Here is a 22,444-nt window from a genome sequence, read left to right as displayed (position 1 = left end):
TTGTTAAGTGAGTTTTTGTGTCAAATATGTTCCTATAATCTAGGTTGAAAGGTGCTTAATTTGCAAGAGTGTTGCTGTCAGTGATCTATGTAGTGTTGGTGGAAAATGTGTTGGACTCTTAAATGTGACATCATGCTGGTGCCTGTCACTGACAGCATATTGTAAAGCCATGTAACTGTGTTGTATTCATTTGGTGGAGGATTAATGAAAGACCAGAAAGTTACTTCCTTTCTCTCACCATTGACTGTGTTACTGGTAGCATGCATAAATCTCTTCCATTCAGGAATTGCTGGCATTTGTAGAGTGGACTGCAATGAGAGGATCTACTTATCACAGATCCACAGTATACTTGCAAGATGAGTGTCAATATGTATGATGATACATGACTGATCATATTTAAATCTAAGATGATTGCTCAGTCCCCCTCCCCAAATGAATCATGGACCTTGCCGTTGGTCGGGAGGCTTGTGTGCCTCAGTGATACAGATAGCCGTACTGTGGATGCAACCACAATTGAGCGGTATCTACTGAGAGGCCAGACAAACGTGTGGTTCCTGAAGAGGGGCAGCAGCCTTTTCAGTAGTTGCAGGGGCAACAGTCTGGATGATTGACTGATCTGGCCTTGTAACACTAACCAAAACGGCCTTGCTGTTGTGGTACTGCAAACGGCTGAAAGCAAGGGGAAACTACAGCCTTAATTTTTCCCATGGGTATGCAGCTTTACTGCATGGTTAAATGATGATGGCGTCCTCTAGGGTAAAATATTCCGGAGGTAAAATAGTTCCCCATTCTAATCTCCATGCGGGGACTACTCAGGAGGATGTCGTTATCAGAAGAAAGAAAACTGGTGTTCTATGGATCAGAGTGTGGAATGTCAGATCCCTTAATCGGGCAAGTAGGTTAGAAAATTTAAAAAGGGAAATGGATAGCTTAAAGTCAGATATAGTGAGAATTAGTGAAGTTCGGTGGCAGGAGGAACAAGACTTCTGGTCAGGTGAATACAGGGTTATAAATTAAAAAAATCAAGTAGGGGTAATGCAGGAGTAGGTTTAACAGTGAATAAAAAAAATAGGAATGCAGGTAAGCTATTACAAACAGCATAGTGAACGCATTATTGTGACCAAGATAGATACCAAGCCCACACCTACCACTGTAATACAAGGTTATATGCCAACTAGCTCTGCAGATGAAGAAGAGATTGATGAAATGTATGATGAGATAAGGAAGAGAAGGTAACGTAGTAGGTAAATATGGAATGGGGGTAAGGAATGAAACAGGAAGCCGCCTGGTAGAATTTTGCTCAAAGCGCAACTTAGTCATAGCTAACACTTGGTTCAAGAACCATGAAAGAAGGTTGTATATACGGACGAGGCCTGGAGATACTGGAAAGTTTCTGACAGATGATATAATGGTAAGGCAGAGATTTAGGAACCAGGTATTAAATTGTAAGACATTTCCAGGGGCAGATGTGGTCTCTGACCAAAATCTATTGGTTATGAACTGTAGATTAAAACTGAAGAAACGGGAAAAAGGTAGGAATTTAAGGAGATGGGACCTGGATAAACTGACTAAACCAGAGGTTGTAGAGAGTTTCAGGCAGAGCATTGGGGAATGACTGACAAGAATGGGGTAAGAAATACAGAAGAAGAATGGGTAGCTTTGAGAGATGAAATAGTGAAGGCAGCAGAGGATCAAATAGGTAAAAAGAAAGGGGCTGGTAGAAATCCTTGGGAAACAGAAGAGAGTTTGAATTTAATTGATGAAAGGAGAAAATATAAAAATGCAGTAAATGAAGCAGGCAGAAAGGAATACAAACGTCTCAAAAATGAGATCAACAGGAAGTGCACAATGGCTAAGCAGGGATGGCTAGAGGACAAATTTAAGGATGTAGAGGCATATCTCACTAGGATAAGATAGATACTGCCTACAGGAAAATTAAAGAGACCTTTGGAGAAAAGAGAGCCACTTGTATGAATATCAAGAGCTCAGATGGAATCCCAGTTCTAAGTAAAGAAGGGAAAGCAGAAAGGTGGAAGGAGTATATAGAGGGTATATATAAGGGCGATGTACTTGAGGACAATATTATGGAAATGGAAGAGGATGTAGATGAAGATGAAATGGGAGATATGATACTGCGTGAAGAGTTTGACAGAGCACTGGAAGACCTAAGTCGAAACAAGGCCCCGGGAGTATAAAACATTCCATTATAACTACTGATAGCCTTGGGAGAGCCAGCCCTGACAGAACTCTATCACCTGGTGAGCAAGATGTATGAGACAGGTGAAATACACTCACACTTCAAGAAGAATATAATAATTCCAATCCCAAAGAAAGCAGGTGTTGACAGATGTGAAAATTACCGAACTAAGTCACAGCTGCGAAATACTAACGTGAATTCTTTACAGACGAATGGAAAAACATGAATGATAAATAGTTTGGACAAGAAGAGAATAGAAGCTTTTGAAATGTGGTGCTGCATAAGAATGATGATGATTAGATGGGTAGATCACATAACTAATGAGGAGGTATTGAATAGAATTGGGGAGAAGAGAAATTTGTGGCACAACTTGACTAGAAGAAGGGATCGGTTGGTAGGACATGTTCTGAGGCATCAAGGGATCACAAATTTAGCATTGGAGGGCAGCATGGAGGGTAAAAATTGTAGAGGGGGACCAAGAGATGAATGCACTAAGCAGATTCAGAAGGATGAAGGTTGCAGTAAGTACTGGGAGATGAAGAAGCTTGCACAGGATAGAGTAGGATGGAGTGGTGCATCAAACCAGTCTCTGGACTGAAGACCACAACAAAAACAATTGCTCAGGTTTAAATCTAGAACAGTAATCCGCTGTGATGCATTACTCGACTTGTGTTGAAATACCTGAAGTTCTGTATCACTTAGGTGACCCACTTCTATTACAGCAAGAGTCAATTTAAACTTCTGTGCTTCTATAGATAATGGGAGAGATGAGGCTGGGTTTGTGAATTTCATACCTTGAAAGCTGCTAAAAGTATTCCTGCAGAGACAATGAAATCGACATCATTAAATACATATTGCCAGCATGTTACACTTAGGACAGGCTCTTCAGTGTGGTAAACAGTTGACAGCACCAGCTGTTGACCGTTTTTTACATAACAGCTTGTTTAACAACTGTAAATTAGCACTCACTTAATAAACTGAAAATAACTCCACTATACAAATATGATCTCAGTGAAGTTACTTTGTCCACTCACATGAGAGAACTGGACAGGAAATGCTGGGGAGATATAGCCTGTGAACTGCAAAGCGAGCAGCACTCATGGTGGGAGAAGTTGCCACTTCTGGAATAATGTTACAGTTGCCATACAGGATGATTAAGGATCAATTTCCCTGTACCATTGTATAACAGTAGAAGAAGAATGGGTAGCTTTGAGGGATGAAGTAGTGAAGGCAGCAGAGGATCAAGTAGGTATAAAGACGAGGGCTAGTAGAAATCCTTGGGTAACAGAAGAAATATTGAATTTAATTGATGAAAGGAGAAAATATAAAAATGCAGTAAGTGAAACAGGCAAAAAGGAATACAAACGTCTCAAAAATGAGATCGTCAGGAAGTGCAAAATGGCTAAGCAGGGATGGCTAGAGGACAAATGTAAGGATGTAGAGGCCTATCTCACTAGGGGTAAGATAGATACCGCCTACAGGAAAATTAAAGAGACCTTTGGAGATAAGAGAACGACTTGTATGAATATCAAGAGCTCAGATGGAAACCCAGTTCTAAGCAAAGAAGGGAAAGCAGAAAGGTGGAAGGAGTATATAGAGGGTCTATACAAGGGCGATGTACTTGAGGACAATATTATGGAAATGGAAAAGGATGTAGATGAAGATGAAATTGGAGATACGATACTGCGTGAAGAGTTTGACAGGGCACTGAAAGACTGAGTCGAAACAAGGCCCCCGGAGTAGACAATATTCCATTGGAACTACTGACGGCCGTGGGAGAGCCAGTCCTGACAAAACTCTACCATCTGGTGAGCAAGATGTATGAAACAGGCGAAATACCCTCAGACTTCAAGAAGAATATAATAATTCCAATCCCAAAGAAAGCAGGTGTTGACAGATGTGAAAATTACCGAACTATCAGCTTAATAAGTCACAGCTGCAAAATACTAACACGAATTCTTTACAGACGAATGGAAAAACTAGTAGAAGCCAACCTCGGGGAAGATCAGTTTGGATTCCGTAGAAACACTGGAACACGTGAGGCAATACTGACCTTACGACTTATCTTAGAAGAAAGATTAAGGAAAGGCAAACCTACGTTTCTAGCATTTGTAGACTTAGAGAAAGCTTTTGACAATGTTGACTGGAATACTCTCTTTCAAATTCTAAAGGTGGCAGGGGTAAAATACAGGGAGCGAAAAGCTATTTACAATTTGTACAGAAACCAGATGGCAGTTATAAGAGTCGAGGGACATGAAAGGGAAGCAGTGGTTGGGAAGGGAGTAAGACAGGGTTGTAGCCTCTCCCCGATGTTGTTCAATCTGTATATTGAGCAAGCAGTAAAGGAAACAAAAGAAAAATTCGGAGTAGGTATTAAAATTCATGGAGAAGAAATAAAAACTTTGAGGTTCGCCGATGACATTGTAATTCTGTCAGAGACAGCAAAGGACTTGGAAGAGCAGTTGAATGGAATGGACAGTGTCTTGAAAGGAGGATATAAGATGAACATCAACAAAAGCAAAACAAGGATAATGGAATGTAGTCTAATTAAGTCAGGTGATGCTGAGGGAATTAGATTAGGAAATGAGACACTTAAAGTAGTAAAGGAGTTTTGCTATTTGGGGAGCAAAATAACTGATGATGGTCGAAGTAGAGAGGATATAAAATGTAGGCTGGCAATGGCAAGGAAAGCGTTTCTGAAGAAGAGAAATTTGTTAACATCCAGTATTGATTTAAGTGTCAGGAAGTCATTTCTGAAAGTATTCGTATGGAGTGTAGCCATGTATGGAAGTGAAACATGGACGATAAATAATTTGGACAAGAAGAGAATAGAAGCTTTCGAAATGTGGTGCTACAGAAGAATGCTGAAGATTAGATGGGTAGATCACATAACTAATGAGGAAGTATTGAATAGGATTGGGGAGAAGAGAAGTTTGTGGCACAACTTGACCAGAAGAAGGGATCGGTTGGTAGGACATGTTCTGAGGCATCAAGGGATCACCAATTTAGTATTGGAGGGCAGCGTGGAGGGTAAAAATCGTAGGGGGAGACCAAGAGATGAATACACTAAGCAGATTCGGAAGGATGTAGGTTGCAGTAGGTATTGGGAGATGAAAAAGCTTGCACAGGATAGAGTAGCATGGAGAGCTGCATCAAACCAGTCTCAGGACTGAAGACCACAACAACAACAACATTGTATAACACTGTGCAAATATTTACACAAATTCTGTCCATATGCATTTCTTGCATTTGTATTATTAGTAATTAGTATGTGTATTCCATGTAGTGACAATTCACTTTCTTGGAAATAAACAACACTCCTGGCATGCCTATACACTGTGTCGCCAGTGATTTGTAACACAAACTACAGAAGGGTTGGCATAACTTTGTGAAACACTCTGTAGTTGCTTGTCATGATGTGTCCGGTACACAGAATGAGAAATTGCCTGCTCACTTTTCATTTTGCAGACCTATATGGGAGAGAAATGCATGAACACAACCCGGCAACTTATCTTTCCTTGCGCTTCTCACCTCCAGCCCCTCTTCCAGCTTACTACACCCCCATGACATAATTTATCCATTCTACTGCACTTAGATGTGGTATAAAAATTTGATATTTGTCCTTATCCAATGTTATTTAACAATACACATTCATTTTGTATCACTAAAACACCATTTTTTAAAATTGTGATTTTCCATCCCCTGCAATACGGAAAATATTAGCCCTAGAGAAAAAATAAATGGGTACCTTTTTGTAGGTAATTTAATGTAGTTCAATTCTGTACTGTAAAACATTTTTGCTACAAGTCACTGTTCTCGAGATATTCAAAAGAAACCTAAAAAAGTGACCTTTAAATGCCACCCATCCCCATGCTCAAACCCCATGATCAGGATTTTTTGTGTGTTTTTCATTACACTTCCCCTACCACTGTACAAAAATTTGGAACTACACAAATATTTTCCCTTTAGTTTCTTTCGTTAGCTGGACTAACACACTTAAGTTGACTTATATGCATTTTGGGGGATTTGGTGACTACAATCTTTATGTTAGCCACTATTTCACAAGTTGAAGATTTTCTACATTGATACGTTTATCTTTTCCATGAGACTTAGTGTTGACAATATACAGTGGTTAGAAAGAGAGGCATACAAACTGAAGAGTTTTAATGAAAATCATTATATTTCTAAATCCAAGTATGTGTCGGTCCCATTTCATTTTAACTAGAATTCGGGATATATTGTTTCTCAATTGAAGACTCAGAACTGTCACACAATCCAGCTTTTGAGATTTTCCAAATCATTCTATATGTACACCAGGGAGGTTCCTTAATATACCTATAACCTTCACAATCTCTGTCCATAGTAACTAATTTTAAATTAACCCCTTTGCAGGTCACATTATTATTTTCTGTTAGCAGAAGTAGTAGGCAGTAAATATTATTAGAAGAAGAAGTAGTAGTAGTAGTAGTAGATGTTCATTGTATTTAATTGTTATTCATCTAATCTAATATTGTGATCAAGTGACAATTTTACAATCATTGTATGGAATAATAAATCAATCTGTGTAACAATTACAATGCTGTGTATTTATATTGATGCCTCGAAGCTTATTTCCAGGCATATGGTTTTTTTCATTGCCTGGCTGATGAGTATGGAATGGCAGTTTATGAAGTTCGTCGATCAAAGCAAAGGCATGCATAATAAATATCAGGAGCCAAAATCTTACCACCAGAAAGATATGCATGTGGTTCATTAGGTCCTAAATATATGGCTTCCTCGGGTTTCAAAATAATATGATTGAGCAAATATATGGAGAAGCATCCAACATCTCCAGGAAACTGCATATGTAATCGTCTAAACAAATCACCATTAATCAATGTTCTAGTGTCATCATCTGAAATGAAAGTTTATTATCTCTAAAAATCATTTCTTTTTAATTGATCATCCATTCACACAACAAGTAACAAATTCAAAACTATCACATTCTGAAGTTTTGGGTACCTACCTAATGTGTCAAGTCTTTCCAGCAGGTGTGACAGCTGTTTTTCTATTTTACTGGGTTCACATTTCATCAGAGCAGTGAAACATACTTTAAGGTTATGCTCTGCATCCTTTTGTTCACTACATAAAAACTGAGAAGTTACTTCTAGCCCACAAACTTCTCTCAGTTCAGGAACATCTACAGGCACAAAGAATAAATAAATAAATAAACAAGATACTGAAGAAGTCTTGCATAAACCACAACGGAGCAGAAAATATTATCTAAGATACTAAAGGATTAAAATATCCCCTAAGAAAATAAGAGACAGTATTTATTGCTTAGCAGATGATCAGTGAACTGTCTCTATTTCTCAATCAGGCTTTTCCATATGATGTTCTTAACACTGTAGTATGGAATCTGTTTTATCTCTGTTTTTGTCTTATACCCAAAATTATGCCAAGTACCATCACTCTCATTTTACACATTTACCTCCGCTGCAATTCAAGTTACCCATTATATATCAGACAACTTATTAAAAATGAAGAGACACAGTAAGGATGCACATTATTCCTACAATGTATTAAAACAAATAACCAATCGATGGACTAGAGAGCAAAAATACTGTTACAACTGCGAATTCTGTTGGGTAGTGTGGTGCTACATATCAATCGTGTACTGTAAAACAGTGTAAAAATTTAAAATGTAGAAGAGTGCTAATGTTGCATTTGTTTGTGGTAATTTGCATGTGGTGAACAATGTGGTTGAATGTCTTCAGAGTGGGACGACGATCTTATTAACTAGGCAAGCGGATTGTGCACACTCTAATGAATTGTCATACGAAGTCGGAGGAGTGCATTAGTTCTGGAGTAAGAGCCGCAAACGGCAGTAGGGAAGCATTATCTTGAGGCTGCAGCTCTTCTATCCATGTTTGCGTACAAGTAATACGTTTTTGGAAGGGGTCCGCCTTGAGCAAAAGACTCTCTTTTCCCTTTTCTTCTATTGCCCAAGATATGTTTCGCTGAAGTTTCAGGATCATTAATGACTTTTATTTTCTTTCTATTAAACAACAGGAAAAATACCCTTTACTACTTGCATGCATATAAATTATATAAATTAAAGTTTTTAAGAAAATGTTTAGTAATCTGAAAAAGTAGACAAAGAATTGTACAGATACCATTTTATCACATACTGTGGTTTCCTGTTTTTTTTTTTTTTTTTTTTTTTTTTTTTTTCCACAGTTTTTTCATCTGCAACCATTTAGAATGCAGTATGGAGAAGCTATTTACCTCAAAATTGTATACAAACTGTGACAACAAGACGCCAAACAGTTGATTAGTTGACTGTGATCTGGGTGTGAGTTTTGGGGAAAAAAAGATAATTAACACACACACACACACACATACACACACACACACACACACACACACACACACACACACACACACACACATGCGCACGTGCATGGCGAAGACACCTCACACAGATTCAAAGCTTCCACCAAGAACACATTCAACCATTTGTGGCGATATCTTAGCGACAACACTGACCAGAGAGTCTCCATGGTGGATTGGATTATCTGCGAGGCACACAACTAAGACATTTCAGTCTAGAACCTCATGTAATGTCGATATGTTGCATTGAGCTCTGTCATGATAAAGTCATTTCACTCAATATTGTGTCATCTATGTTTGTGATAATTTTCCCTGTATCGGTAAGTGATTACTGTGACTGTAAGCTCAACAGCAAGGGCATTGCATCGGGCTGTCGGTGGTGCCGGTAACAGCTGGTGAGGCACCTGCAGCAATGCAGAGATGGTGACCACACCAGAGCAATCGGCCCCACGGTTTGGATCAGCAGAATGTGTATTTACATCATTTGGAATTTTGGATGACAACTCCAAGTTTGTGACATTGATCTGGCAACACACTTAGCATGGTGACAACACGTGACATCATACTGACACCCCTGGCACACAATAAATCTGCAATAGCCATATCTGCAGTGATTCAACCCTATCCCACACTACAGAAATCTACTTTGACAAGGAATCTATGATGAACAGCTAGCAGATAAAACTCCATTTCAGCTTAGGTGGTGGCTCAGAACTTTATTGGACATGACTCTGATGCTGGACACTGCATCATGGGCAAATGTCATACTGCCACCTCACCTCCAGCTTGCTATGATCGCACATGGAGCAAAACCACTTGACAAGAAGATCAGCCTTGTGGGTACGATGCAACATACTCCTTTGCCAAATGTTAGATTTCTTTCATCTACCTCACATGGTGGACTGGGCCAACCATGGCCAATGACAGCCTGGGCAATGACCAGCCACTACTCTTGCAACCGACAACACTACGCTGTGCCCCTGCTGAGTCCAGGTCACAGAATTGCTGGTACCACACCCAGTTTGGCGACACCGAGAACAACTGCTATTCTCCCAGCGGGTTCCCAGACTTCAAATGCGGGCCACTGTAAATTCATCAGCCCGCACTGGGATGTCAAGTCGTACCTACCATGCAAGATGCACATCTTTCATGTTGGCACACCAGATGGATGAAAGATTGTAAGTTCTGGACAGACCTTAGCTCACACACATATTTGTCATAGATACAGGATTTTATGTTAGCACAGTTTCAGAAGATATGTTCACACAGCTCACTGATATGTTTGGGGTGCGCCTCAGTGCTACTGACAATTCTCCAATGTCTGTACATGGAACAGTACATCATGTCATACATCTCAACACAGATTTCTAACGCCTGTGGACTTTCTAGGTCACAGACATCTGCGAACCACTGGTGGGGCTTGACTTCCCCCAACACTTTCACCTGTCTCCAAACTTGGAACATACTGTGCTTCTTTAGTACACAACACGTGATCTCATCTTGGGGATTTACACTCCATCACCACCTCCTTGGGCGCACACCTGTGTGTACTGCCGAGCTACCTAGCTACAATGAGATAGCCTCACATTGGCTCAAAGTGCCAATTAAAGAAGTCGCAGTGGAATTTACCACTTGAAATTTCATTAACAGATGGATAGTTCACTTTGGCTGTCGTTAAACAATTACAGAACTACAGGGAGATAATTGAAATCCTCGCTACTCGACACTCTGCAACTTTTGCAGCCTCCCTCGTGACGGCCTTGTGAAGCATTGGCACTGCACCTGAGTACTGCACTTATGTGCCGTGGCGGAGGTGGAGGAGATCTTGTCATGGGTGTTACTTGGGGTTTGTGCAGCATTTAAAGAGGACCCGAAGGCTTCCCTGGCAGAAGTCCTATACGGCGAAGCACTTATACTTCCAGCAGAGCTCATCTTAGTGACACCCACCCCAGACCTTGTAGATATCCCAGAATTTGTGGAATTGGTGGAACGCCACACTAGAAAATGCAGGTGACACGCCTATGACACACACTTCACCAAAAACCTTCCTCCACTAAGAACTATTGGACTGTGATTATGTCGTGCTACGTGATGACACTATAGGGCCAGCCCAGCAGCCACCATATTTTGGACTGATTCCAGTTGTCAAGTGTGTACCACACACCTTTGATGTTGTAGTCAATGGGAAAATAACAACGGTATTTGTCCACAGACTCTAACTGGCATGCATCCTTGGTGACCTTGGCACATCATGCCCTACTAATTTAGCCGCTACATGTTGACCACGTTGGTTACTCCCTTGTCGACATGACTTTGGCCTTCTTGCAACCCAGCATTACGGCAGTCGTCACTCTCAACGTCTGTGACTTCCACCTCGAAGACATCGGTGTCAAACTTGTTGACCTCGATTTTCATAATAGACGTCAACTGTGAAGCTTCTGTCACACCCACTGCTGCAGTTGCCCACCTGCTCACTCATTTCTAATGATTACCACCATTCACTGACTATGCAGCATTATCCTGTCGTCTGTCAGGAGATGGTGTCTTAGGATTTACCAATGCAAACTGGTAAAAGCTGGATCGAAGACTCTTGCCTCCGTTGTGCAGGTTCAGACAAGTTCCAGTGTTGCTAATTTTGTGTTCAGATAAGTTTCTTCGTTGGCAATTATGAATTCTCAGTCCACTCACTGCTGCGTAGCTTCAGTCAGTGTCGAGCACTGTCCGTACGGTCATCTTTGTGACTCATTTTAGTGGTGTTTCTTTTGCAGCTTTGCATCAGAACGAGTGTTATTAGTAACAGATTTTACGAACTTTTAAGTGAATGAGTGAATAGGAAGAAGGACAACAATTTTCATTTGAAGCGATACAATATTCCCAACATTGGAGGTGAAGAGAAACTCATAGCACCGGTGTTCGCTGGAAAAGAAGAAATTCATTATTATGTTTGTTTTGATGAACTGTTTAACATACTACATGAGACCCATGATGCTTTAGGCCACGGCGGCCAAACACGGATGAGTGTGGAACTGAATTGTAGGTACAAAAATGTGACTGTTGAATCAATCGTTACTTATATGAGATTATGTGAACCATGTCAGAAAAAGCAAAAAGCATTAAAAGGGGTGTTGTAGTGAAATCTATCTTATGTAGTGAAATGAATTCACAATGCCAAATTGACTTAATCGACATGCAGCCAAACCCAGACAATAAGTCGAAGTTCATACTTATATACGAAGATAATTTGACAAAATTTCTTATTCACCATGCACTAACTTCAAAAAGGGCTGATGAAGTAGCATATCATCTTTCGGACATTTTTACCACCTTTGGTGCCCCACGCATCCTTCAGTCTGATAATAGTAGAGAGTTTTGTAACCAAATGATTCAAAGTTTATGTGGGTTTTGGAGTGATACAAAGATAGTCCATGGGAAGCCGAGGCACAGTCAGTCTCATTGATCAGTCAAAAGAGCAAATCAAGATATCGAAAATATGTTATCAACATGAATGGAAACAAACGAAACTTCAAAATCGTCTGAAGGGCCGAGGTTTGTGCAAGCAAGAGAAATGGGGCTTATTGTGAAGGGATCAGATGTTCACCATATGAAGTCATATTTGGGGTACCAATGAAAATGGGCATTGTGACCTCAGTTGCTCCACATGATTTCATAAAAAATATAAACACTAAAGATGATTTGGAAACAATGTTAAACACCACTTCCACTGACTCACAGGAAATTCAAAATAATGGCCAAGGAATAGATGCCAGTGAACCAAGTACTGGAACAGAAGGAATGGAGGTAGAAAGTGTGGCTGCAGCAAGTGAGGAATCACCAATGACACAGGATTTGACGACAGTTAACAGGACATCGGCACCAGCTGATGGTTGTGTTGAGACGTTGACAACTTCCAACAATGTTAATAAAGTGAAACAGATCCGAGAAGCTGCCAAAGAAGATCTTCAATTGCAAGCAAAGAAAATGAAAGCAGCCTCACGTAACAAAATTTCAAAACCTCCAGCTGGACACAACATGAGGACTAAAGTACCAGATGTAGACAGAGCAAAAATTGATGCAAAATCTATAATAGCAGTTGCGATAAATATTCAGGATGACAAATTTTATCAACTTGGTACCAAAACTGTAAACTGAAGTCATTGTACACTAGGAACCAATTTACATTGTGCAAGGAAAATTTTATCAACGTCGAAGAAGTAGCAAGAGAAGAAATTAATCTATGGGAAGTGGTTGCCAAACAATCTTTTGTTGGAGGAGAAGGGTTCAAAAAGTGCAATAGCTTAAAAAAAAGTGTTCGACTAAAAAATGCTTGTGTAAATCATCTCCCATATTATGTAATTCAAAATGCCACAATAGTCAGCCTTGTTGTAACAAAAATTAACATTCACAAGGTAACATTTTTTTTGACATTTTTCACTAATATGAAATATTGCTCATTATAATCACATTGGAATACAAGAATGTTTAAAATACATACATTTACAATAAATACAAACTATTTCAATAAACTGTTAAGCTGATTTTTTAAAATTAATCCAGTTTTACAAGTTGGTATGGGTACATCCTAAGATTTACCAATGTCTCTTGTTAAAAGTTCGAAATCTATGCCTATAATAAGAAATTTCAGACTTTTACCATACCGTAATGGTAAGCCTTAAATTTCACTAGTTAATTCTAGGATTTACTCACCATTTAATTCTAGGATTTACCAATCATCTTACTTTTACAGTAACATATATACAAAACTGTGACTGGTCTTCAAATTTCTAAGGAATTTCTTAAAAACTCGAATTTATATATTTACAAACAGTGAAGGGCACTTTTCCTGTTGTTTAACAAAAAGAAAATAAAAGCCCACGGATGGTGCTGAAACTTCGCAAAAAAATGTCTGGTTAATAAAAATTAAAAACATTATATATATATATTTTCTAGACCGACCCCTTTCAGAAATAAATAGTAAAACAAACTAAAGCAAACAAAAAAATCTCAAATATGTACTTATTTTGTTGTATTCTGATCTGTCAAACTGACATTTATTTTGAGACTGACAATTAAGTAATTATTGTAATGTGTTGTCCATGGAAATGTTTAATGTGTAGAGTTACTGTATTTGAGAGGAAGAAAACATGGCACATAGACCTGACGAGTGTCATATTTATCTATCCAAAAGCATACTGTGCTAACTTCTTGGCTTCCAGCATTTACTGCCAAATCTGAGGATTAAGTCCAAGCTTTATCCACTGTCAACCTAAAAGCGAAGTAACTTACCGAACGAAAGCGTTGGCAGGTCGATAGACACACAAACAAACACAAACATACACACAAAATTCAAGCTTTCGCAACAAACTGTTGCCTCATCAGGAAAGAGGGAAGGAGAGGGAAAGACGAAGGGAAGTGGGTTTTAAGGGAGAGGGTAAGGAGTCATTCCAATCCCGGGAGCGGAAAGACTTACCTTAGGGGGAAAAAAGGACGGGTATACACTCGCACACACACACACACATATCCATCCACACATATACAGACACAAGCAGACATATTTAAAGACAAAGAGTTTGGGCAGAGATGTCAGTCGAGGCGGAAGTGCAGAGGCAAAGATGATGTTGAATGACAGGTGAGGTATGAGTGGCGGCAACTTGAAATTAGCGGAGATTGAGGCCTGGTGGGTAACGGGAAGAGCAAGTTCCCATCTCCGGAGTTCGGATAGTTTGGTGTTGGTGGGTAGTATCCAGATAACCCGGACGGTGTAACACTGTGCCAAGATGTGCTGGCCGTGCACCAAGGCATGTTTAGCCACAGGGTGATCCTCATTACCAACAAACACTGTCTGCCTGTGTCCATTCATGCGAATGGACAGTTTGTTGCTGGTCATTCCCACATAGAATGCATCACAGTGTAGGCAGGTCAGTTGGTAAATCACGTGGGTGCTTTCACATGTGGCTCTGCCTTTGATCGTGTACAAGACAAAGAGTTTTGTCTTTAAATATGTCTGCTTGTGTCTGTATATGTGTGGATGGATATGTGTGTGTGTGTGTGTGCGAGTGTATACCCATCCTTTTTTCCCCCTAAGGTAAGTCTTTCCGCTCCCGGGATTGGAATGACTCCTTACCCTCTCCCTTAAAACCCACTTCCTTTCGTCTTTCCCTCTCCTTCCCTCTTTCCTGATGAGGCAACAGTCTGTTGCGAAAGCTTGAATTTTGTGTGTATGTTTGTGTTTGTTTGTGTGTCTATCGACCTGCCAGCGCTTTCGTTCGGTAAGTCACATCATCTTTGTTTTTAGATATATTTTTCCCACGTGGAATGTTTCCCTCTATTATATTAAAAGCGAAGTAAATAATATTCAGCACTCACTGCTCAAGAGAAAAGGCAAGCTCAATAAAAAAATCAGTCATTAAAAAAAGGGGGACTTTACATTCTGGCACCATGGTGAAAGGACCCAGAACAATTACCTCTGGAAGTAAATTGAACAGATGAATAAAAATGATAAATCTAATACAGAATTATTAAAGAAGACTTGTGAATATTAATTGAACACTGTTGTCATCGACAATCCTGTCAACAGCAGGATATTACAATGAAGTACACAAATAATTACCAGTACTACAGACAATTCAGAAGAAATTAGTTTTTCAATGAATATTAATTAATCGACAATATGTACACCTCAGAAGCACTTAAGAAGTTAACGAATCAAAAGATCGGTGGTCAACGATTACCGAGGCCTACAACTTTTTCATCGCGTCCAAAACAAATTTCACAGCAGTGGACAAGAGCAACATCAGCTGTGCACCTACCGACAGCAACTTAGTTTCACCAGCTAGTCTTCAATATCTCTTACATATTCCCTATTCTCACAGGCAAACAACCCAAATAATTAGACAACATTACCTCAAATTTCAACTGTCAAAAACATGTTCTCAAATTTCTGTTAACAACACATTAACTTCGTCTTCACAGAACACACAACTTGACTCCGGGGGAAAAAAAAGGAAGAGCATTTATAGGGTTGAGACAAAAATATAGAAACATCATGAGAAATACATGCTTGAACATAAATGCAGATGCTAGCCAACCCTGCAGGTGGTGCTGTTACATTTGACCACAAACAGCAACTGTGCAGTACCCTCAACTTGGCCGACAATTTTACTTGCTGCTCTTGTGTTTTAGCTTGCAATATGATTGTGTTCAAGTGGTTCTATTTGCTAATTTGTGATTGTGTTCAAGTGGTTCTATTTGCTAATTTGTTGTTGTGTTCTTGCATGTATTCTAGGAGCGGAGCCGCAGAACTAATAAAATCTGTTTTCAGAAGCTTTGCTTGCTTTCTAATATAACGTATTTGTGTAAACCATGAATTCCCTGCCCCATACACCCACTGTCCCCACATCTCAGCCACAGATGGCCAATGTGGCGGATCAAACACAAGTTTTTCAGTTTCATACTGAAATCTTACTGACTATAGTCCAACAACTACTGGCTGCACAAGCTGTGTTGGCCACACAACCACAATCAACCAACTAACCAGCCCAAAAAGTGCCGCTGACCAGTATACCAACTGTTCTGGCATAACCTCAAACACCGGAAAGAAGAGGCGGCACGCAAGAGCAGAGAAGGCTGTGAAGAAACATATCATCAGTGGGTAACAGACTTGCAGGGTATGACAAGGAAATGCAAATTTAAACATGTTTGCGGTGCTTTATATTCAGACATTATGTAGGGTGATGCAATCTGTGCCTGATGTCAAAATCAGAGAACAAATTTTGAAACAGTCCGATCCATCATTTTAACAGGTAGTACAAATATACGAATCCGGTGCCTTGTTGGAATAGCTACTTGTCGGATTGAGTCCCTTAGTTGTGATTGCCCCATTCCGCACCAACAGCATGCGCTAGCCACACAAAGTAAACAACCTTCCAGGCCACATAGACAGTTCTCTAAACAGGCAGCTACACAGGTGAACAGAATTAAGTCTTGCCCTCCCTGTTTTACATGGCACAAACGCCAAGACATGTGCAATCTGTTGGTTTGCAATGGAATAAACATAAGCATTCAGCCCACTTACAAAACTCTCATAACAAGGCCCATGTCATTAATTCAGCAGGATATTCCAAGTCTGCAACTGGCAAGCATGCAGTTTTGTCAGTGGCATGTCAGTCAAACAAACTTCTTGTTCATTTACTTATTTGTGGGAAACATGGGAAATTTCAGTTGGACATGGGTGCCTCTGTCACATTGCTCAATCGTTACACAAATGCACTGTTAGGCTCCCCACACCTGTCTACAACTAGCACACAACTGATGGCTTATAAAGGACAAGACATTCCCGTGCTCGGAACACGTATTGCTTGCATACGCGAACAGTGACGTTTACAGTGCTACAATCACGTGAGTGTGAAAACATATTTGATCTTGACTCTTTTGAATTGTTTGGCTTTAACATTCAGGACAATTTGTTGTCAGTTTCTGCATTTAGTGCCAGAGAGAGTGTTGCTAGCTTGCTAAAGGAATTCCCAGGACTCTTTTCTGAAGATTTAGGAAAAGCTTTCAATTTTGTTGCACATATTTTGCTGAAAGACAATGCTCAGCTGAAATTTTGCTGAGCCAGAACTGTTCCCCATTGCATTACAGGACAAAGTCACTGTTGAACCTCAAGACTTGCAAAATAGCAGAGTTATTGCGCCCATATCAGCTAGTCAATGGACAAGTCCACTGGTTTTGCTCCCCAAACCTTCAGGTCACATTCACCTCTGTGCTGACTTTAAGTCTGCACTCAACCAACAAACTGTCACCGATACTTATCCATTGCCATGCCCAGAAGATCTTACGGACAAATTAGGCACTGGATGCTACTTTTCTAAAATCAATTTGCGCGACACATATCTTTAAATACCGCTTGATGAAGAATCACAAAAAGTGTGTGTAGTAAATACTCATTTGGGCTTGTTTAAATATTTGTGTTTGCCTTTTGGCAGTGCTTCCGCCCCCATCATATTCCAGCAGTATTTTGAATAGCTGACTGCGCTTGTGCCAAACTATTCAAACTATTTGGACAATATTGTAGTAGCAGGTCGAACACCTGCAGAAAATATTGCAAATTTACATGCTTTGATTCATATGTTATCTGATGCTGGACAAGAGTGATTTTTCAAACCTGAGTTACAGTATCTTATTCATGTCATAAACAGTCAAGGTGTACATCCTCTGCAGTTGCATTTGTTAGCCATACGAGGCTTCCCAGTTCCTTGTAATATCACAGAATTGCAGTCAGTTTTAGGAAAAATGAACTATTAGATTTGGTTCATACCGAATGCGCACAAATCATGTCGCAAAAATGTTCCCTTTGTTTGGACAGATGAGTGCCGAGTAGCTTTCCAAAAACTGAAAGATGCATTGCTCAGTCACTGATGCTTAGTTCACTTTGATCCTGAAAAGCCAGTTGCATTGCAAGCTGATACTCCCTTTTACATAATCGGTGCAGTGCTTTCGCACAGGATTGGTGATCAAGACAGACCTATTGCTTTCGCATCAAAAGTGTTGTCCAAAGCTCAGTGTAACTATCCACATATGGAAAAGAGGCACTGGCTATTGTGTATGGTGTCACCAAATTCCACATCCATTTATATGGCAGAAAATTCTACTTAGTTATGGATCACACGCCTTTGCAGTCTTTGTTTCATCTGACAATACCAGTTTCTGTATGAACTGCAAAGACGGGCTTTGTTGTTGTCTCAATACCAGTATGAGATTGTTTATCGTCCAACAGCTCAACACAGTACTTTGGAAATGCTTTCACGTCTTCCGATTGACCCTGACACAGACTTTGACGCTTCTGCTCCATCTTGTTATCACATCATTGCTCAAGATTCTGAATTGCTTCAGGCTTTTCCACTGAACTATAAGAAAACTGCACAGGCTAAAGAAGCTGATCCCAATTTGAACATTTTGCTCAATTATATTCGCACATCTTGACCTCTGGCATAGCCTTGTTGTGCAAAAAGGTGCGATTCTTGTTCAAAATGTCAATGGACAGTCACGTGTATTGAGCCCTAAAGTATTGCAAAAAGAAGGACACTGGGGGATTGTTCGTACAAAACAGCGCATCAACACTGTACTTGGCAGGACATGGACACCCACATAGAACAGATGACATCACAGTGTCACGCATGTGCAGAAAATCAGTCTGCTTCGCCATAAAAGTTCTCTGCTTGGCCCATGTCGTATTTGCCATGGCAAAGTGTGCACACAGACTTTGCGGGACCTTTCTGGAACACTCACTGGTTAATTGTGGTTGACTCATATAGCAAGTTTCCTTTTGCTGTGCCCATGAACTCGACAACATCCCATAGCACAATTCAGGTGTTGTCATCAATTTTTTGCCTAGAAGGTTTACTTGAAGTAATAATGTCAGACAATGGACCCCAGTTCATGTCACATGAATTTCAATCATTCTGTGAATGAAATGGCATACAGCATCTAACTAGTGCACTGTTCCATCCACAGTCAAACGGTGAAAGGGAACATTTTGTCAAAACACTCAAGCAGCACATGGCCAAACTTCACTCCGCACACACCATGGATCAAGCATTGCAACTATTTCTTGTCTCGTATTGTTCACACCTACGAGATGGACTAATACCGGCAGAATTGCTTCACAGCCATTGTCGTCATGCACTGCTCCACCCTCCTCAACATCCGGTGCCGCAGGAAGGACACAAGTATCACTTCCCACCGCATTATATTGTCTTTTATAGGGCTTTTAGTGGCATCAGATGGACGGCACGAGGCGAGACCGTCCGTCGACTAGGCACCTGCATGTATCTTGTTTCAGATCCATATGGTTTGCAGTGCCACCATCAAAATCAACTTTGTATCTGTCACATACATGATGATCTTTCAGTCTCTCTTCTCCCAGATTCAAAGGTCCAGAGGGCAATGCGGCCGCAGCAGCTGCCGGAGGTTGTCAGCACAACACCACGGGATGACCTGATGGAGACGGGAGCCTTTGCCTCCTCCCGTCTTACCCATGGAGATGGACCCGCTCACACCGCAGCTGTGGCTGCCTTCTTCATCTGGTTCATGGCAGCAGGGGGTGGACATGTACCTTTCTGGTCATTTTCTGGGGGATGTTTCTGCCGATCGCAGGCCGGATGGCAGGGTATGACTGGAAACTGGTCGTCCCCTGCATCTACAGCTTCCGGCCGATTAGAGCGTCCACCCTCCTGCATCCCCTGCTGTTGTCACACTCCATACATGATGATGGTCTGTCATTTTGGGCAGGAATTTTCTGGCATAACCACAAATGTTGGAACGAAGAGGTGGCATGCAAGAGCAGAGAAGGCTGTGAAGAAAGGGTGGCCAATAGTACACGGAATCGGACAGCGCCACACCAGGCGTGCCCCCTGCAGCAAGTGAATATATACACAGCTCCTGCTAGCCTCGGCTGCTTAGATCAGCCAGCGTCTGCAACATATTTAGTGCTTCGCTATCAGACTGTATTGTTTTCATGTCGCCTCTCACTAACGACATTTGCTATAGTAAAGTTAAGTATTGTCAATTTGCTTTCCAGGAATAAAACTACTAATGTTATTTGATTGAATTGTTGTATAGCATTCCGAGAATGCTGCAGACTGCAGGCACACTATTAGCAATGAGTGGGGTAAGGCACCACATCAACATTCCAGCAATTTAAGGAAACAGAGGAAGAATGGATTGGTACTTCCTTTTGAATGCAGGGTCCCAAATGTTGAGGTCAATACAAAAACTATTTCCAGCCGTGTTTCCCGACGAACTCGTCTTTGACCAAGTTGTTGTTGTTGTTGTTGTTGTTGTCTTCAGTCCTGAGACTGGTTTGATGCAGCTCTCCATGCTACTCTATCCTGTGCAAGCTTCTTCATCTCCCAGTACTTACTGCAACCTACATCCTTCTGAATCTGCTTGGTGTATTCATCTCTTGGTCTCCCTCTACGATTTTTACCCTCCACGCTGCCCTCCAACACTAAACTGGTGATCCCTTGATGCCTCAGAACATGACCTACCAACCGATCCCTTCTTCGAGTCAAGTTGTGCCACAAACTCCTCTTCTCCCCAATCCTATTCAATACCTCCTCATTAGTTATGTGATCTACCCATCTAATCTTCAGCATTCTTCTGTAACACCACATTTCAAAAGCTTCTATTCTCTTCTTGTCTAAACTATTTATCGTCCATGTTTCACTTCCATACATGGCTACACTCCATACAACAACTTTCAGAAACGACTTCCTGACATTTAAATCTACACTCGATGTTAACAAATTTCTCTTCTTCAGAAACGCTTTCCTTGCCATTGTCAGTCTACATTTTATATCCTCTCTACTTCGACCATCATCAGCTATTTTGCTCCCCAAATAGCAGAACTCCTATAATACTTTAAGTGTCTCATTTTCTCATCTAATTCCCTCAGCATCACCCGACTTAATTCAAGTACATTCCATTATCCTCGTTTTGCTTTTGTTAATGTAAATCTTATATCCTCCCTTCAAGACACTATCCATTCCATTAAACTGCTCTTCCAAGTCCTTTGCTGTCTCTGACAGAATTACAATGTCATTGGCAAACCTCACAGTTTTTATTTCTTCTCCATGGATTTTAATTCCTACTCTGAATTTTTCTTTTGTTTCCTTCAGTGCTTGCTCAATATACAGATTGAATAACATCGGGGAGAGGCTACAACCCTGTCTCACTCCCTTCCCAACCACTGCTTCCCTTTCATGCCCCTTGACTGTTATAACTGCCATCTGGTTTCTGTACAAATTGTAAATAGCCTTTCGCTCCCTGTATTTTATCCCTGCCACTATCAGAATTTGAAAGAGAGTATTCCAGCCAACATTGCCAAAAGCTTTCTCTAAGTCTACAAATGCTAGAAACGTAGGTTTGCCTTTCCTTAATCTAGCTTCTAAGATAAGTCGTAGGGTCAGTATTGCCTCAAGTGTTCCAATATTTTTACGGAATCCAAACTGATCTTCCCCGAGGTCAGCTTCTACCAGTTTTTCCATTCATCTGTATAGAATTCGCGTTAGTATTTTGCAGCTGTGACTTTTAAACTGATAGTTCGGTAATTTTCACATCAATCAACACCTGCTTTCTTTGGGATTGGAATTATTATATTCTTCTTGAAGTCTGAGGGTATTTCACTTGTCTCATACATCTTGTTCACCAGATGGTAGAGTTTCGTCATGACTGGCTCTCCTAAGGCCGTCAGTAGTTCTAATGGAATATTGTCTACTTCCGGGGCCTTGTTTAGACTCAGGTCTTTCAGTGCTCTGTCAAACTCTTCGCGCAGTATCGTATCTACCATTTCATCTTCATCTACATCCTCTTCCATTTCCATAATATTGTCCTCAAGTACATCACCCTTGTATAGACCCTCTATATACTCCTTCCACCTTTCTGCTTTCCCTTCTTTGCTTAGAACTGGGTTTCCATTAGAGCTCTTGATATTCATACAAGTGGTTCTCTTTTCTCCAAAGGTCTCTTAAATTTCCTGTAGGCAGTATATATCTTACCCCCAGTGAGATCAGCCTCTACATCCTTACATTTGTCCTCTAGCCATCCCTGCTTAGCCATTTTGCACTTCCTGTCGATCTCATTTTTGAGACGTTTGTATTCCTTTCTGCCTGCTTCATTTACTGCATTTTTATTATATTTTCTCCTTTCATCAATTAAATTCAATATATCTTCTGTTTCCCAAGGATTTCTACCAGCCCTTTTCTTTTTACCTACTTGATCCTCTGCTGCCTTCACTATTTCAGCCCTCAAAGCTACCCATTCTTCTTCTACTGTATTTCTTTCCCCCAGTCCTGTCAATTGTTCCCTTATGCTCTCCCT

At 40.5% G+C, this 22,444-nt stretch overlaps 1 protein-coding gene across 3 annotated transcripts in view; it reads right to left on the bottom strand.

The window, feature by feature from the left end:
* Positions 1–22,444, bottom strand: part of LOC124711581 (mannose-6-phosphate isomerase) — a 109,296-nt gene that overhangs the window by 23,163 nt on the left and 63,689 nt on the right. For all 3 annotated transcript variants that reach the window (XM_047241749.1, XM_047241741.1, XM_047241732.1), the window contains exons 4-5: positions 7,203–7,376; positions 6,924–7,091 (exon numbers count right to left, since the gene is read on the bottom strand). In XM_047241749.1, the coding sequence (XP_047097705.1) occupies positions 6,924–7,091; positions 7,203–7,376 (342 nt within the window). The remainder of the gene's footprint in view (positions 1–6,923; positions 7,092–7,202; positions 7,377–22,444) is intronic.

This window comes from Schistocerca piceifrons, chromosome 1, assembly GCF_021461385.2.
Source record: "Schistocerca piceifrons isolate TAMUIC-IGC-003096 chromosome 1, iqSchPice1.1, whole genome shotgun sequence".
Classification (NCBI taxonomy): Eukaryota; Metazoa; Arthropoda; class Insecta; order Orthoptera; family Acrididae; genus Schistocerca; species Schistocerca piceifrons.
This window is presented reverse-complemented; position numbering and strand designations above follow the sequence as displayed.